Source organism: Sardina pilchardus, chromosome 6, assembly GCF_963854185.1.
Source record: "Sardina pilchardus chromosome 6, fSarPil1.1, whole genome shotgun sequence".
In the NCBI taxonomy this organism is placed as follows: domain Eukaryota; kingdom Metazoa; phylum Chordata; class Actinopteri; order Clupeiformes; family Clupeidae; genus Sardina; species Sardina pilchardus.
Window position 1 is genome coordinate 33,326,415 of NC_084999.1, and position 18,639 is coordinate 33,345,053.

Genomic DNA, 18,639 nt, shown 5'->3' on the forward strand with positions numbered 1-18,639 from the left:
TTTATGGACAGCTGGGAAAGCAGGCTGTGCAAAAGCACTATTGCTCTGGCGCCTCGCCGCGCCGTCCAACCTCAGGTTTGTCTTGCAGGTCTTGTACTCGGAGACGTTCAAAGCGCTGAGTGACCTGCTGCGCAGCGTGCTGGCGCGTGACCTGAGTCCAGATGGACTTCAGACCGTCTTCAAGGTATGGAGCACTCCGCTGTCTGTACTGTACATTACTATTACATGACTTTCCCCTGGTGTTTGACCTCCCTACTCCACCCCTGTATGGGTTGTGTTGGTATGTTCAGCACATAGAGGGATGGTTGAGTTCCGGGCAGGACCACGAGCGAGAGAGGGCGATCCTGACCACGCTGGAGGTCCTGCAGTTCTACTTGGATAGTCTCAGTGTGAAGGTAAGATAGAGAGGTTATGTCTTGTTTTAGTATCTTAATATGCCCCATCTCATAAAGCATATCTAATGTCATTTTCATGCCATTGCCTACATAAACTGTATTAGCTTGTGTCTGAACTTACTTCACAGTATTTGCTATCATCACATAGCATGAGTCTGTAGGTGTGTACTGTATGTGGTGCATGTGCTTTAAGATGTCACAAAGGGTCTATCTCTAGCCTTGTGTGTACGGGTTCTGCTCCTCTAGAACATGGTGACGTTCCACAACCTGGGCGCTCTGCTGGGCCGGCTGGCCCCGCGCTGCACTGACCCGGTGTCTCTGGTGCGCCGGGCGGCCGTGGACTGCATCTACACCCTGCTGCACATCCAGCTGCGCTACGAGGGTGAGGCGCGCCGCCAGACACCTCCTCCCACACCTCCACCCACACCGCCTGCGCAATAGCACTGTCATAGAGCTGTCAGCCTTTTGGCAGCCCCGCGCTCCACACGCCGTAAAAAAAAGCGGTATTGTTATCCTGGTGATCGCCGTTAAACCCTCTGACATTTCTCGGTGGATCTGGAACGCGCCACTTCCTCAGCGAGAAGTCTCGTCTTACCTCTCGGCCCCCGGGTCTCTGGTTGACGTTCCTATTTAATGTTACTGCGAAGGGCCTCGTCCCAGCCAAGTCTCCCAGCTCCCTCCCTCCCTCCCTCGCTCCTGCCTGTGATGAAGAGTGCGTGTTGTTTTTCCTCTCCGCAGGGTTCTCCCTGGACTACCGGGATGATTCAGTGGAGGGCCTGATCAGCCTGCGGGAGCGACTGGACAACCCTGACCACTCCGTTCTCTATAAAACCTGCTCCGAGCTCACCAAGGTGAGAAAGGACTCTGGCTCACGCCGGTCCACTGAGATCACAGTCTATGCTCTACTAGCACTGTGATGAATGGACGAATTAAGATTGGGGGGTAACAAGCATTAATCACACATTAATCATCTCTCTCTGAACTCAGCAGTTAGCACTGCAGATGGGATTGAGATTACACTCTCCTGTCTTGTACTTTGGATTGAATTAGCAATTAGTGTAGAAGTCTCTCTTCTTGTCTCGTGTTAGATCATCAGGAAGTGTCTGTGCTCTCTCCTTTGTTAGATCATCAGTAGGCGCAAGTGCTTTCGCCTGTGTGTGTGTTAGATCATCAGTAAGCGCCTGTGCTCTCTCCTGTGTGTGTGTTAGATCATCAGTAAGCGCCTGTGCTCTCTCCCTGTGTGTGTTAGATCATCAGTAAGCGCCTGTGCTCTCTCCCTGTGTGTGTGTTAGATCATCAGTAAGCGCCTGTGCTCTCTCCTGTGTGTGTGTTAGATCATCAGTAAGCGCCTGCCGCAGCAGCAGCTGAGCACGCTGCTCTTCATGCTGTTTGAGGGCCTGGTGGACTCCCAGTCCAACTGCTCCAGGGCCTCCAGCGTCATCCTCAACACCCTGATGAAGAACCGAGGGGCCAGCCTGCAGGACCTGGTACACCAGCACTGCGAGAACTCTCTACTCGCGTTCTACACCCTCTCTCTCCCCGCTGTTCCACAGATCTTTTTCAGAACACCATTGCTCAGTGGTGTGGTCTAGTTAGCTGTAGTGGGTATACTGTGATGTAGTAGTTAGCTGTAGTGGGTAGACTGTGATCAACCCCAAATGTCAATACTTATCCTTGCCTATTTTAAGTGGCTATACTGAGATGATGGTGCTTTTTAAGTGGATATACGTACTGCGTATTCCTGCATATCACATCACACTACACCACTGCCATAGCTTTAGTGCTCCCCACTCTTATACAGTTGAATGGACACTCTCCCAGATCCAGTGCTGATGTGCTTGAGTTGTCTCTGTGTGTGTGCGGTAGGTTCCCGAGGTCCTGGAGGTGCTTCACATGAGGCTGCAGGTGATCTCCGAGGATCAGGTGAAGGTGGCCGTGGCCCAGTCCATCCTCATCCTCGCCACGCAGCACCTGCAGACCGTGGTCAGCACGCTCATCTCCTACCCACTGCCCTTCGACAGGTGAGCGCTGCCCCTGCCAAGCCTGAGTGTGTCAGGAACCTCTACACACACCGACAAGTGGCTGTCAGCTCATAACTGAGCCAGACTTCAGAGGGACATGCTTGCGTGCCAGTTATGGAATCATTCTGAAAGACTTCTCCAGAATGAGGTCAAGATCCTCAAGATGGGGATCGTGCTTTATGAGGTGTCGTGTTCTAAGCGCGTTCTTTCCCTCTGTCCAGCTGGAGCTGTGAGATGTGGATCGCCCTCGGGGCGGACAGCAGCATCGCCTCGCGGATCATGGAGATGATGATCGAGAAGCTGAACACGATGGCGCCGTACGTGGACAAGAAGGAGTCCATGATGAGGCCCGGCCTCACCAAAGTAGCCACCAGCCAGCCGCTAGCCGTGAGTGCAGCCGCTTCAGAGACTCCGCGATCAATCATGACCTCTAATGTGTCTCCACATGCTGTTCACATCCATGGGTGTGTGTCTGTGTTTGTGTGTGTTTTGACATGCTTTATCTGTTTGTGTGTGCACGTGTGTGTGTGTGTGCACGTGTGTGCACGTGTGTGTGTGTGTGTGTGTGTGTCCAGATGACGTGCGCGCTGCGGGAGCTGATGCTGAACGGTCAGACGGTGGAGGCGGTGGCGTCGCTGTTCCCGGCGCTGTTCAGCGCGCTGCTGCTGCGCGTGGGCTCCAGCGTGGCCGTGCAGCTGCCCAAGGACATCAACAGCAACAGCATCGGCCCCGACAGGAAGGGCCCCTCCAAGAGCGCCGCCGCCGCCTTCGACGTCTGCGGGTGAGTGCAGCGCCAAGGGCTCTGGGACCCTGAGGGGTTAGCACTGCACTGTGTGCTAGTGATAGAACACTGTTGGAACCCTGGCTCAGAAACGGTGCTCCTCACAGATAACGTATGCATAGGGATAAAACTGGGTGTTGATGTGGGGCGGTGGAAGTGTAGTGGTTAAGGAGCTGGGCTGGCGTCCAGTAGCCTGAAAGTTGTCAGTTCAATTCCCGGCTTCCACCGTTGTGCCCTTGAGCAAGGCACTTAACCCCAAGCTGCTCCAGGGACAATGTAATCCCTTGTAATGTAGTTGACATATGTAAGTCACTTTGGACAAAAAGTGTCTGCTAAATGTAATGTAATGTAATGTAATGTGTGAAATGAGGAAAATGGAAGATGTTGAGCATGTGTCTCCTGGCTTTGGTGGTTTAGTACACCTGGGGGGAGCAGGGAGATCAGACTGCTGGTCAGCCTTTTGGACTGCGTGAGCCACTGGGGCTATAAAAGACTACTGTCTGCTGTCGCTAATCTATCTGAGACGCACTTAATGCATTGTGCTCCTGTGCTGCTTTAAGGAGTGCAGGCTTGCACATTTGAGTTTGCAGCCAAGTAATTGCTTTTCCTGTAGCTGAAAGCAGTTGTGTTGGTGCCCTTTAGTAGAGTCTGGGTCCAGCCTTAGACAAATGAGGGTGGAGGGTTATTGACAGTCCTGAAGAGAGTGGTGTGTGTGTGTGTGTGTGTGTGTGTGTGTGTGTGTGTGTGCCCACAGGGTGGCGGTGGAGGCGCTGCGGATCCTGCTGGCCCGTGCCCAGCTGGAGGAGGTGGTCAAGCCGCTGGACCAGGACGGCGCCTGGGAGAAGATGAAGGACCCCCAGCAGCACATAGAGGGCATCACTCTCCTGTCCAGGTGAGCTGGCCTAATACTGCTGATCACCAGAGTTTGCCCTCAGGGCACTGGGGTATTTTACTATGCACTTTTCTGTATGTGTGTGAATGTGTGTGTGTGTGTGTGTGTGTGTGTAGCTTCAGCTGTATGGCAGGAAATGTGCAGGTCGGAGTTTTGCATTTTGTGCAGAGAGGCCCCTTGTGATTTGTGGCCAAGCTATTTACGCGGTGTTATTATTTCACATAAGTGAAGTGCTTGTGTGACAGATTTTCTCTGTAGCACAGAAATGACTCTGCTGTTGCTGAGGCGTGTGTGGAGTACTGTGTGTGTGTGTGTGTATACGTATATGTGAGTGATTGGCTCCTACTCCCTGCAGAGCCATGGCCAAGCATGCGGGGCCTCGTCTCCCTGCCATCGTGGAGGCCTTGTGTCCCTCCCTCAACAACATCTACGAGTGCCAGAGGATCGCCGTCACTGCCTTCTTTGCTGAGGTGAGACCCCAGTCAGCTAGACTGCTCCCTTCTCTACCAAATGTGCTAGTCCTTCAACACCAGCATCCAAACTCTACATCAGCTATTCATTCCCACCTGTACAAGTTCCTCCAGTGTCCTACAACTGCAGTTAGTCTTATGCATGTGCAGCAGGATATCACATACTTACTCACTCACTAGAGATTTGGCATTATTTAGCCTAGCTGGTTCAAGGGCACATTGGTGGAGCAAAGTGTTCAGCCTCTTGCCTTTGTTGACACTGTCTCTGTGTGGGTGGTGTATGGTAGCTGCTGAACCACCACGTGGTGACGGAGCTGATGATGATGGACCTGCTGATGAACAACATGATGGAGCGCATCTCGGAGCCCTGCTGCACCGTGCGCATGCTGGCACTGCGCGGCCTGGGCAACATCGCCGTGGGCTCCCCAGAGAAGGTGCTCATTTCTCCTAACCCCCCTCACAATGTCCCAGACACAGTCACAGGTTATATAGTCTCTACACAGGTTATAGCTCCCGTTCAACATTCTCTTAGATGCTTTTGGAAAGGTTTTCATTAATGTTCTAGCTATGCTCTGAAAACCAATAAGAACAAATAGGCTGATTGTTACAGCCTACTTGGATGTTGAATTGTACATGCATTGTTAGCTTCAGTCTGATAGGTCTGCGTCTCTAGGCATCTCCCAGCTGAATGTCTAGATTCCTAACAGGGGTGATGTAGAAACGATACACTTTTATAATTTGTCCTTTCAATAGCCATTAAAGGCAAGAAAGGGAACGCTAAAATTTGAAAACCCTACCTTATTTCAAAGCCAACCAGAAAAGATGCTTTCCTGCGGCATAACCACCTTTAAATGTGTCCCGATAGAAAAGTGCTATTCCAATGCATTCATCCTTTTTGCTCACTCTGGGACCGTGTGAAGTATTATTTCATGGCTCTTCAAAGTGCTGCAGAAAGTTCCATTCACATGAATAGGCCTCCCAACGTTCGGAGGTCTGTTGAATCATATATTGCATAATGACCGCTGCAACATATATAATGACTGCTGTCGATGGTCAGACTGAGCTTGGCTAGTTTTGGTTAATAGCTGATGTGGGCTGTCTTGTGTGTGTGCTCAGGTGAATAAATATGCCAAGGAGCTGTTGGCAGCCATGAGTGCTGGGATGGAGGAGAAGGACGACCCCGGCAAGCACATCACGCTGGAGGCCATGTCCGGCCTGTCCAAAGTGCTGCTCTACCTGGACCAGAAGAACGTCCACCTACTGGTGGTCTACATCTTCATGAAGATCAAGCCCTTCCTGGAGAACGTGAGTGCCTGCCTTTGGACTCTGAATCCTGTCACTTGTGCACGCTACTAAATGTGCAACTTATTACTACATACTTACTTTACATACTTATTAGTACATACATACTTACATACATACTACATACTACATGCCCCAAGCATCATTAGTTTAATACAGCAGTGAAACTCCTGCACAGGCGTGCGGTCTATTGCTGCGTCCTCCACTCAGTCCACCCATGCCCTTGCCCTGGTCTTGTGCTCCCTGCTGCAGGAGAGTGATGAGATCCGCTGTGCTGCCATCATGCTCCTGGGGAACCTGTCCAAGTTTGGCTCGGGAGAGCCCGTCTTCAAAGACCAGATCCACAACGTGCTGGTCAGCATGCTGCTGCACCTGTGTGACCCAAGCCAACAGGTGGTCAAGGTAAAGCACGAGCCCTTCCACACGGTCAACAAGGAGAAAGCAATCACATTTACAATCCTGAATCCCAATTGCATTTCATTCTACCCCCTCACTAGACTGACTGACTTCAGAATGTAATGCCACTGCTCTGTGTTGGTAGATGTCCAAATGAAAACCCATTATATTCTCCAAAGCATATTAGAAAAGGCTGCTGGCTGCTCCTTTGTGCCTTTCTGCTTGTTAAGCGAGTGTGTGTGTGTGTGTGTCTGAGCTGCTGTCCTGTTGTCTGCTGGCAGGCCTGTAAGTACTCCATGAGGGTGTGTGCTCCACTGGTGGGCTCCGAGCAGATCACCACCATGTTCCAGAAGCACCTGCACGAGGACAAAGGCTTGCACTACGGCGAGTTCGTCAACGACCTCACCAAATACCTAGTGAGTAGCACACCAGCTTATTTACTTTCCAGGCCCATCCCACGGCTGCCTTTGGCCCAATAAATATGTGGCAATGTCCTCCGACAACAGCACATGAATATGTGTCTGGGAATAAATACTAAAACGTAGTTAGTATTCACAGTGCGCTAAGTAAACGCAGCCACTTCATTTTTAAGTGGGCACCCGGTTCTTGTTGACTTGTTAGACTTGTACACAGTAATTCATTAGAAATTAAACAGAAATGCTATTCTCCTGTTTCAGCGGTTCAGTAGGTGTTGCATCACCTGTGAGTGTGACTCTCCGGTGGGAGCCAGATGAAAGTTGTGATGACTCTTTTGATCCTCCTGCAGATCCAGGACTTCCCCAACATGCTGAACTTCTACCACAACACCGTCGTGCAGTTCTTCAAAAGCAACTGGGCTGATATCCGCGCTAGTGCCGCCATGTTTATCGGTGAGACGAGAAGAGGGAGCATATTTGAGGGCACTGTGTTGTTGAATAAACGTGCATCAATGTACACACATGCACACACACACACACTCTCTCTCTCACTCACTCACTCACTCACTCACTCACTCACTCACTCACTCACTCACTCACTCACACACACACACACACACACACACACACACACACACACACACACTCGCCCGCACATGCTCACACAGGTGGTATATTTTGATTTTACTCTATACAGCAAAGTGACACATTGCCAATATGGTTCATTTGATTGATGATTTGTCTAGATTGTGAATAAACTCTCTTTCTGCCATATTTCAAAAACTGAAACACATGTGGCATGGTACAGTACACATGCAGAAGGCAGGGATGAATGATATTGCATGAAATGCTGCTGAAGTCTAGAAGTGCTGTTGTGGGGGAGTAATGTTCTCATGTTCTGCTCAGCCAATCTGTAGTGGCTACTGAACATTCATACCTCTGAGGGGACTTGTTGATATGGCAGTTGAATTTAGCTTTTTGCTGACAGGCAGTGAGACAGAAGTCACACCCACTCTGTCAGCCGTGTTTCCAAGTGTGAATGTGTGATTGTTCTGTACTTTTCCTCCAATAGGCTTTCTCTTGGGGAATCTTCCAGAGGACCTCTTCATCCACATGAACATGGCAAACATAACTAGGGGTGAGTAATCCTTATATATGTGTATGTGTGTGTGTGTGTGTGTGTGTGTGTGTGTGTATATGTGTGTGTGTGGGTGTGTGTGTTATCTGTCTGAGGTCCATTACAGCATAATATTGTGGCTCATTTGTGCAACCCCACGTTATGAAATTCCACAACTCATCATTGCTCAAGTTGGAGTTACTTCATGTTATTTTATGAAGCAACACAAATTGGTTATTCATCTGACATCCACTAGCAACTGATCTCTCTCTCCTTTTTTTCTTTCTCTCTCTCTTTATGTCTCTCTCTCTCTCTCTCTCTCTCTCTCTCTGTCTCTCTGTCTCTCTGTCTCTGTCTGCAGGCCTGGTGATGCTGTTGCAGGACCCTGACCCTATGGTGCGAGCCAAGGCAGCAGAAGCCATGGGCCACTTCCACTGACCACCCTGCCCCTGCCATTTAGAGTTAGCGCTGTTTCTTTCCCTTTAGAAAAGTCCAGAACGGTGAGGGAGAGGGGGGTTGGGGGGGTGGGGGGGTGGAGGGGTGCTTGACTTGAATAAGCCCTTGAAGGATTTTAGTGACCAAAGAGTGTGTACCAATTCCGCTCAGACACCCATGTCCCCCATCATTCCATGACCTTGGAGTTCTGTTCAGGAACTAGTTGCCAAAATGGTTCTGTTTACAACACATTAGCGAGAGGAGGTTTAGAGTGGTCAGAGTGGTGAGAGGAGTATGGGAGCATGAGAGGAGATGAGAGTGGTTATGGGGGCATGAGAGGAGATGAGAGTGGGTAGGAGAGTATGGGGGCATGAGAGGAGGTTAGAGTGGTCAGAGTGGTTAGAGGAGGATGGGGGCATGCTGGTGTTGGAGGAGTGCCTGGGGGCATGTGTGGAGACACGACCATCAGAGGCCATCTAGTGGTTCAGATGGTCACTTTCAACCAATGAGCCGAGTTGAGCATTAAGCGCTTGGGCGGCGGCATGCAGATGAGTGCTGGAGTCTGCTCCGTGTGGACGCTGTCCAGAACGCACCCAAAGTGACCACGTCATTTCAGTCCATCCTCAGAGCCCAGTGCAGCGATGCACACCTCATTTAGTAGATTTGATTTGCACTGAGTGAAAGGGCGCCTCCTGCTGGAGGTGACCGCACTGCCCAGTGTGGGCTCTCCCCTCTCAGCCCAGCCCTCTGGACACCCTGACCACTGGGCTGGGGAGACGGCTGGCCTTTGACTGTACCTCAGCACTTAATCTTAAGAGTCTTAATGGACAGGGTAGCTTTAGATGCCTTTTGGCTGTTCTTCAGGCAGGGGATGTTCGAGAGCCCTCAGCGCTTACGTCCTGCACAGCCTCCATGTTTCCTCTCAGAGGTGGCTCGGCCGTCACGCACTTATGTAAATATGAAGTGCCGGGCAGGAAGTTGTCCAGAGCATACAATGTTCACCATTCCCCCATCAAGAGCCAAATGTAACAAACACTGTTGAAGACTTGAACACGGTTGTAGCATGGAGCTGAAATGCTACTGTATGTTGAGGGTCTTGGCTGATGAGCAGTGATGTACGGTAGACCCCGGGTAGGACGTGATGGCTTCCCCTAAAGAGGTGGGGCTGATGGTGGAGGTTAGACTACAGATTGCTTATGCTTCCTTCCAAACTAAAGAGTAGGTCCTGAGACAAGCCCAGCCTGTTGAGAGAGCTGCCGTAGACACAGTGCCAAATATTTCCTATCGATAGAGAAACGGAGTTACCCTGAGAGTGATGCAATAACGTTTTGTCATTTTCATTCTCTGCCTTTAGCGACCTGTCTGCCATGTTAGATTTTGTATCGTCCAGCCTACCCCACCCCACTCCGTCCATCCTCCGCCTCGTGCGCTACGGTGTGTGTGTGTGTGTGTGTGTGTGTGGAGTGTGTCGGGGGAGAGGAGGCTGCTCCTACTGCAGTCGCTCCCACTGAGCCACTGAACAGTACATTGCACTTGTCAGCCTCCCTGCCCCATCTACACAGCACACACACACCCACACACACACACACACATTCACATTCACATTCACACACACACACACACACACACACACACATTTGCATTCCCACACACACACACACACACACACACACACACACACATTCACATTCACATTCACACACACACACACACACACACACACACACACACACACACACATTCGCATTCTCACACACACACACACACACACACACGCACATTCACATTCACACACACACACACACACACACACACACACACACACACACACACACACACACACACACATGCACACTCTATTTGTGGTGTTTCAGGTGTGTGTGTGTGTGTGTGTGTGTGTGTGTTTCATTTCAGTGGTGGGAGCACTTTTCCATGTATAGGGGGGATGTACAGTAGTGTCCGTCTCCTCTTGTGGACAGCATATGTGTGGGTGTTTGAGTTGGTAGAGATGCTTTAGTATGTAGTGCGTAGAGTAGAGTAGCATTGGGTGAAGTGAACCTGGGAAGAGTGTTGTGTCCATGCTTGTGTTGTGTCATGTTTTTTTATATACTGTAATGATAATAATAACGGTACGTAATATGAAGATGTTACTGCTCCTCCCCATGAGATGGGATCAGACTACTGAGAGTGATGGCAATCGACTCCTTTTAACAAGTATCATTAAAGAGATCATTCCTGACAACCTCACACCAACATCTCCTCCTTCTTTCATCAGACGTCCGCTCACAACGGCTCCTCTCTGTTACTGTGCTGTTGACAACACTCGTCCTGAATTGATCTTCATGAATAAAGGATGTGAATCGTCTGAAGTGAGATTAAACTATTCATATACAGTATGTGCAATAGTGGCGTAGTGTTGACCTTTTTACCTGGCTGTTGTAGGCACATTATTAAGGTAAGTTGGTGTGATGTTATGTGAGTGTTGTTGCAGAGCTGCCCGTGTGAGGACTACAGCAGCCTCTGCTAGGTGCGCCTCTCCAAGGCTCACTGCTCACCACTGAAACTTCATTTATTTTATTATGCTTCTTCAGCTAAAAAAAAATCAACTCCCAGCTTATCTCCCGCATTACATATGCATTGTAAAAGCATTTTGCAGATTTGCAAACTGTAATAGCCTGTCGAGTCGCCTTCTACCAGCGCAGACAGATCTGATGCCAGCAAACGGAGGTCTCTGGAGGCCCATTAATCACTCTGATTGCCCGAAAATGCATGTCAATCAAAAGACGCCCGGACCAAAGTCAATTTTTGTCACTGTGTTAAAACAGATGGGTTTGTTGTGTTCAATTGGCTAACCGCTCCCATTTGCGGGAGGGAGTGCGCTCGGCGGCGGCCCAGGGTGACGAGGTGGCGAGATGAAACCCGCGGGCCGGGAGCAATCAAATTAGAGGAGCCTGATAGCAGCCGCCGATTGAATTGCACTCCCGCATGTGAATGACAAGCCGCTCTCCGCAGGTGGGCGCGGCGAGATGCGATTCGTTCACCCTGAGTGACCTGTGAGTGTTTACATTGAGATGCAGGTAATTTCAGACATCTGCTGATCCTCCCCAGCTGGTGACATTGAGCCTGATGTTTCATTACAGTTGAGCGGGACGGCAGGAGTGGCAGCTTTGGTATGCAGAGCAGAGCAGAGCAGGCGAGAGCAGGAGAGAGCAGGAGAGGCGGCTGTGTAGTGGGCAAAGGCAGGCCTCTCACGTCAGAACCCCACTCAGGACTCCTGCAGGGGCAAGTACATCCAGTACACCTACTACAGTACGCTACAGCATCAGCAAATGTGCCTCTCCATCTCGTGAGATGAGCCATTGTTTTATTAGAGAAAGGTCAGACAATTATTACAGTGTAGAGTTGTAGTTGTAGTTGTAGCATGTTTAATGGGCAAATGTGTTCAATTCTGTTGCTTCTCCTGCACATTGTTCATCTTCGTCCCTCCTCTTCATCAGTGAATCCTCCGGCCCTGCATATCATCACAGCAACCTCAGTTGAGGTCAGTGTAGGGATGGAAGGCAGCCACTTGAGGGCGCTGAAGTTCATGTTTAGTACAGTGTTCTGGATTCTCCTCGCTGCAGCCAGAATGACCAGAGGGGGGGCCTGCGTTAACACAGGGGAAGCTGGGGAAGAGTCCAGCTTACTTATCCATTCCAAGGAAAAGGCCCAGTTCAAAGGGTCACTCTTATTGTGATTAGATTTTTTATTTTCCATCCATTAAGGCTGACAAACTAATAGGACTACGTTTAAAGAGAAAACTTTATCTAAACGAGGCTATTTGCTAGATTAGAGTTGAGGTCGAGCGGTTGGGGGGACTGCGCGGATGGTGATGAAGGGTGCAGGGGAGGCTAATTGGCGGAGCTGGCACAGTGAACTGTCCTCCACTGTAATCAAGCTCATCTCCCACTTGCATCCTATCGACGTTTCTGTCTCCGCCGGCCTTTCAGAAGGGATTAGAGTTCAATTGTAGCGTTTTGATAACTCGTTTTATTACCCTACTTAATGCAGCAGCTAACATGATTGAGCGGACGGAGCGACTGACTGCCGCTTAATGACATGGCTGCAGAGTTCAACGCGAATATGCTCCGCCGTGCCTTTCACGCCTGCCTGGCTGCTTAAGTGAGAGATTACCGTGGTGAGATACTGTGGTGAGGTCAAGGTAGAGGTGGCGCTGCTGTGTCGCGGCGCGGCGCGCGGTGAGGTATTTATGCCGTTGCCGGCGCCAGACCTCTCTCTCATCACTGGCAGCTTTATCAGCCGCGAGCAAACAAATTCCTCCCGGGACGCCGCCCCACCGAGCGGCCATCATTTACTCACAGTCCCTTTCTGCTGGAGCGGCCGTGCCAGTCGGCACTACTCACTGTCAGCCGCACTCCCATATCTCACTGGACCGCAACCACCTGGAATTTTACAGGGAGCGTTCCCATTAAAATAGGGGAGGTGTCATTTAGGCAAGGACTTTCACAGCATCTCTCCCTTTGCATGCTCATACTATCACTCTCTCTTCTCTCTCCCCAACTCCCTCCCTCTCTCTCCCTCTCTCTCTCTCTCTTCCTCTATCAAACTCTCTCTCTTTCTCTGAAATTACAGTCATTCATTCCCTGCTGGCAGCTGAGCAGGGAGACAGAGGGTCTGTATCAGACTCTGACCTGACTGTGGGGACATATGGATCTAATCTTTGGCCGGATTGCTTTTGGCTCACATGTGATAGTTGCCATCAATTTATACCGCCGCGATGCAATGAAAGAAAATCCTTGTTGCGTTCCAAGGGCCATTATATTTTAGTTCCGGCTCTAATCTTGATGGCAGTTGAGGGGCAGGGTGATTGTCTATAGGTGGGGAGCAGCCAAGGGAGTCCATTGCTATGCTCCGAGCGCTGCTGCGACTATATGCTCTCACCGCGATGAACTTGAGTGAACTTCACCTCTTATCAAAGACATTACAGTTCCTCACGTCCACCTGCTTCCTTAATATGCAGCTCCTCTGTGCCTACTGTTAGTCTCATAGACAAACTGCATCTCCTTATCATAACGACACGGCCAGAATATTTTAACCCAGGAAAGTGGAGGGGGATTATACAAGGAACTGCGATTGAACGGCACAAAAAGCAAACTTAATGTATGTGGAAGCCCACTGCTTAATGTTAGAAATGTTTATAGGAGCCATTACCCCCTTTTATACAGAACTCTCATCATTATCATTGCCTTCTAAATTGTCTTCTATGTCTGCATCGAAAACTGCACTGAAAATCTCTGTTTCAGTTTTTCATTCAATACGTTCCCCGGAGTGTTGCAAAATTGTATCGGAAGATTTATGAGTCTTTATAACCCTGCAAAGGAAAATCCGTTAGACTGACATAGACTATGATATTGCTATCCAAATCATTTCAACAGATGATGAACGTCATAATCAGAGCTCCTTAGACCCTGGTGATGGATCTTCTGTGGAGTGACGGGGAGGGGAGGCTGGTGTGGCGTCGCGTCACTGCCGCCAGTGTGGAGTGGCACGGGGGATGGCGGCATGGCACTTGTGTCAGGTTTGGGCCCACATCTGCTGCTGTGATCCGAGCTACTTCCTCTTCTTTCACAGCTCTTCTTAAAGGTCTCCAGGAAAAGACACAGAAGAGGAGGCAGCAGTCTCCACACTTGTCAGGCGCTAAACGGAGCCCTATAGCTCATGGTGTTTACCACTGGGTGCTACATGTACTGAGAGACGAGCGAATGCTTCTCATAAGACAACTGTTTGGGTTCCGAGTGTGGCCAGGGTCAGTGCCAACAGTGCTGGCGTTCCTGAGAGCCGAGGCCTTGGAGTGGACCTGCTGCATGTCCCCCTCCACATTTAGACCAGATTCCCATTTGACTATTCTTTTTCCCATCCACATTTAGACCAGATTCCCATTTGACTATTCTCTTTCCCATCCACATCTAGACCATATTCCCATTTGATTATTCTCTTTCCCATCCACATTTAGACCATATTCCGCTTTTATTATTCTCTGTCCCATCCACATTTAGACCATATTGCCATTTGATTATTCACTTTCCTAAGTCTGTTGGAATAATATTTGTCTGGCTATCCAAGAATGAACCAGAGCTGAAAGAGTCCAATGAATATGCAATGATTTTAACTTTGCAATTATTTTCTAAATGTAACTATAATATTCAGTAGCATTTGAAGAGCTATTTGAAACCCCTCATGAGAACGGACATACAGCATGTATACCCAAATAAATATAGCAATGGCATTGCCTTCCCACAGCAGCCGTTATATTTCTGGACCATGAGATGGACATCAGACTGCATTGTGAAACATTGCCAATTAGTGCCCTGCAACGGCAGCCTCCAAACATCATGTCACCAGAAATACACCTAGCCAATAATGTCAGGTGCCACACGATGCCAAGTCATTTCAACTCATAAAGTATCATAACATCTTATAGCTGACACCTTGCCCTCACAGAATACAGATTGCAGCCATAGCTACACACACAGCATAGCCCCAAGCACAAAGTCTAGCCTGTGTTTTAGCCACATCATTGCAGGACTTGAAGCTTTTACTATCGCACCAATAAATGAGTTCCATGCATCTTCTCTGGTTATTTAGGTGGCACTATTAATGAGGAATCATCCCACTCTAATTCCCTCTTAATTAACTAGAAATCACTCACTTCCTCAAACTCATTAAATGACACTTGGAGCATTAAATCGGAGGAGCTCTTAAAGTGTTTTTAGTGGATTGTGTCAGTGGCTACCTCTGGAGAGCAGCTCAAGTGTTTATCCAAAGGGCTCTTACAGACCTGGTGTGTTTCTCAACATTATGTTGTCCTATTGATGAGTGGAGAATTGATTTTGAAGGATGACCACGGCATCAAAGTCTAATGTTTTTAATCAGTCCATGCACCCCCTCCCACTCAATTCAAGGATCTGTTAGAGGAGATTTAGCAGTGAACATATTGAACAAGCTAGACACACCCACACACCTCAGAGTGAATCCTTACCAATCTTGTTGCGGACGTAATTGGTTTGATTTAAGGGATCCACTCAGGGCCGGACTGTGTGGCCTGCCGCGTTGTGTCCATCCTGGGGGCCGGACGGTACAGCTCACTTCTGACCCACATGTGATCCGCATGCAGCCCAGACCTCTCTACTGCTCTCTCACTGGTGTGTGTGTGTGGGTGTGTGTGTGTGTGTGTGTGTGTGTGTGTGTGTGTGTGTGCGCGTGCGTGCGCGCTTCCTGACAGGAGGGCACGTGTCTGCTACAAGAGCACTGAACACGGCGAGCGAGAGGGAAGAGAATGAGAGAGAGAACACAGGGATAGGCGCACAGACGAGGGGAGGGAGGGAGGGAGAATAGGAGATGGAGGGAGAGAGAGATGGAGATAGATAGATAGAGAGATGGATGGAGAGCGCTAGAGAGAGAGAGAGGAGCGGAGAGCGAGCCCTGGCCGATGCCAGCGGCCCCGTGTGTCCCTGGCCAGGCTGCTCGTTAGTGTGCCAAGCCCTCCGCTGCACCTCGCTGGCCCGCTCTGCCCGGGCAGAGCCAGGGGTTACACAGAGCCAATTTAGAGTGATGTACATTCAACGTGTCAGCTCCCAGTCTCCAAACAGGAAATAATTACTCACACAAGCATCTGCTTTCCCCCTCCAAGTGACTGTACCGTAACAGCGCTCCCACTAAGCCAGCGACTGAGACCTCAAACCTCTCCGTCTTCCTCTTCCAGCGCTCTTTTTCCTTCTTTCGCTCGTTTTTCTTCATTTCTGTCTTTTCTCTCCTTTTTTCTCTCCTTTCTTTTTTTTGTGTTCATTGTGGAATCAAGAGTGGCGAGGCAGTTAAACTATTACCATTATACCAATAATGGGGCTTTATGTGAGAGAAGTGCTGTGATGGAGGCAATTAAGTACTCTGGAAGACGGGTTTTAAACTGGGGATATGGTCTGATTTCATTTTGTGCAAAATGTGATCAAAAGTCTTTCCGTCTTTCCTCCCTCCCTCCTTCCTGTCTGTTCATCCATCCGTCCGTCCGTCCGTCTCTGTGTGTCCCTCTGTCGGCCTGCTGTGATTGGTGGGCCACCTGGTGCAGAGCCCTCCCTGAGAGGCGCTTGTAGAGGCCTAATCACCCCACCTTGCTCCTAATTAGAATAGCTGCCCTGTGTTGTGCTGCACACACTAGTGGGCCGTGTCCCGGAGAGAGCCTGCAGACGAGAGGAGAGGCTTCACACATATGGCTCACCTGTCTCCACAGCAAGCTCATTACTCCACACACACCTGCACTCTGTGCCCATTTGTCTTGCTGTCAGGGCTTGGAGAATATGCTGCAGAACTTTTTATGTACAATATACATATAGTATGGAATACATACTGTCATTGACTATAGAAAGCCTGGTCACCGAAGCCAATCATAAGCAGAGTATAATCTCATCTGACCTTTAAACTAATTTTGTCTCTCAGACACATTACACGCTCACACACACACACACACACACACACACACACACACACACACACACAATTACTTGTGAGTGTGGCGGTTGTCACCTAATGCAAAAATATTTAGATGAATTCAGCTTGCTTCATGGTTTGCCATACATTTAATAGATGTTTGATTATTTAAAAGCCCCCCTCCTGGGGTATTTATTCAAATGAGAGCTTTCTTATTCCAGCCCACATCTGTGTGATGGTGGCAAATCCTTTATGACCCTTTACAGGCAGCTGCTGGGAGCCAGCGGGGGGGAGGCAGTGCCAGCCATGGCTCCAGTGTCTGTGATGTCTCTGTCCCAGGTCCGCGTCTCCTCACACTCATACTCATACACCCATACACACACACACTCACGGCCTGCAGCAAAGCCCTCACGTGTCTGGCACACACCAGTAAAGATATCTGATACAAACCAGTGGAATTGTTTGCTATGGAGTAATAAATATCTCTGACAGAGACGTGAGTGGAAGTGGTTGATAAAGCAGGATAGGGGTGGCCAGGGGTCAGCGCTGGCCTGGATGGTCCGGTGCTCCGTACCGCTGAAAGATTCAGTGGCGATACGCACTACAGGAGGAAGAGGAGAACAGCTTCCTGCCAAAAGCCGTCAGCGCTGCACTTTCATGTCGTATCATCTGAAACAACGCGTTATCTCCTTCGGAATTGCTCCTAAGCGAATGGCCCCCAAACTGTCCGTGTGGTGTTCTGATCTGGGCTGGACGCAGCCCAGCTGCCTTTCATTACTGCTAGTTAGCGTTAGCGCCAGCGTGCTGCAGCTGACTGGAATCCAGTTGTGAGGATTTGACATTTTCACCGTAACCTTTAAAACAAATCTTTTGTACTGTATGTAATGTATTGTATTAAATCTTTTGCTATACACAATGTCAAGTGTTTCTTATCTCTCTCTATTCCATACAGGTATTAAAACATTGATTTCTTTTTTTCCAAGGATGCATGAAGCTGAGGAGAGGTGAACAATATGAAGTGATGAAGGTTGTGGTAGTACCAGCAATAATTTAAAACCATGTAGCTGTGTGTGTGTGTGTGTGTGTGTGTGTGTGTGTGTGTGTGTGTGTGTGTGTGTGTGTGTGTGTGTGTGTGTGTGTGTGTGTGTGTGTGTGTGTGTGTGTGTGTGTGTGTGTGTGTGTGTGTGTGTGTGTGTGTGTGTGTGTGTGTGTGTGTGTGTGTGTGTGTGTAGGGGGACGTTAGTGAGGTGATGCAGAAAGCGGAGCTCTATCGGAGGCTTCTCTTCAGTGTTTCCAACCAGAGCAGGGATTTGACAGAGGTCAGTGTGGATATTTGATAGAAGCGCTTCACCCAGCGTCACCCTTTGTGGGGTAAAATCCGTGGCCTCCCATAGTCTGTGGAAAAACATGGCAGCTCAAGACAACCCATAATGATCCCTCCATCTTGATTTTTGTAGGTTTTGCCTCTGGCCTTCTGCTGTTGGAATCCCCATGCTCTGAAAACCCTACTGAAGAAATCAACAGCATGAAGGCCTTCATGAACACCTGCCTGTCCACACTGCCAGTGGTAACTACTACAGTAACTTTACAGACCTTCGTTTTCAATATCCATCGAGCTGATGAATGGCAACTTCCACACTGGATAATATAACAACACTAACATGGTGGGCAATACACAGCGATTGTGTGGACCACAGAAACACTTACAGAGCCCATTGAGTTTTAGGTATCACATTCATTAAGATGATGGATATCAATGAGAGGCTTTTTATCGTTATTGTCAGCATGGATGCTTATTTCATTATATTCACAGTTATCTTTGTCAGTGTCATTTTTCCCTAACAGTGAGGGAGGATTATGCCTGAAAGCTCTTTATTTTTGAGCAGTTGATCTTGAGCTCTCTGTTTGTGGATCAAAGGTAAATAACATCCGT

At 49.2% G+C, this 18,639-nt stretch overlaps 1 protein-coding gene across 4 annotated transcripts in view; it reads left to right on the plus strand.

The window, feature by feature from the left end:
- mroh1 (maestro heat-like repeat family member 1) overlaps positions 1-17,732 on the plus strand; it is a 35,714-nt gene extending 17,982 nt beyond the window's left edge. For 2 of the 4 annotated variants that reach the window (XM_062539583.1, XM_062539586.1), the window contains 17 exons: positions 89-184; positions 291-395; positions 642-777; positions 1,134-1,246; positions 1,730-1,882; positions 2,262-2,416; positions 2,638-2,803; positions 2,992-3,197; positions 3,952-4,089; positions 4,445-4,559; positions 4,847-4,993; positions 5,676-5,864; positions 6,114-6,263; positions 6,539-6,673; positions 7,024-7,126; positions 7,746-7,811; positions 8,152-8,288. In XM_062539583.1, coding sequence (XP_062395567.1) covers positions 89-184; positions 291-395; positions 642-777; positions 1,134-1,246; positions 1,730-1,882; positions 2,262-2,416; positions 2,638-2,803; positions 2,992-3,197; positions 3,952-4,089; positions 4,445-4,559; positions 4,847-4,993; positions 5,676-5,864; positions 6,114-6,263; positions 6,539-6,673; positions 7,024-7,126; positions 7,746-7,811; positions 8,152-8,228 — 2,250 coding nt within the window. In that variant the 3' untranslated portion in view covers positions 8,229-8,288. Of the gene's footprint in view, positions 1-88; positions 185-290; positions 396-641; positions 778-1,133; positions 1,247-1,729; positions 1,883-2,261; positions 2,417-2,637; positions 2,804-2,991; positions 3,198-3,951; positions 4,090-4,444; positions 4,560-4,846; positions 4,994-5,675; positions 5,865-6,113; positions 6,264-6,538; positions 6,674-7,023; positions 7,127-7,745; positions 7,812-8,151; positions 8,289-10,500; positions 10,525-16,972; positions 17,046-17,689 lie in introns of those variants that run through there. The other 2 variants (XR_009939726.1, XM_062539585.1) reach the window with 2 other exon arrangements.
- The last annotated feature ends 907 nt before the right edge of the window (positions 17,733-18,639 follow it).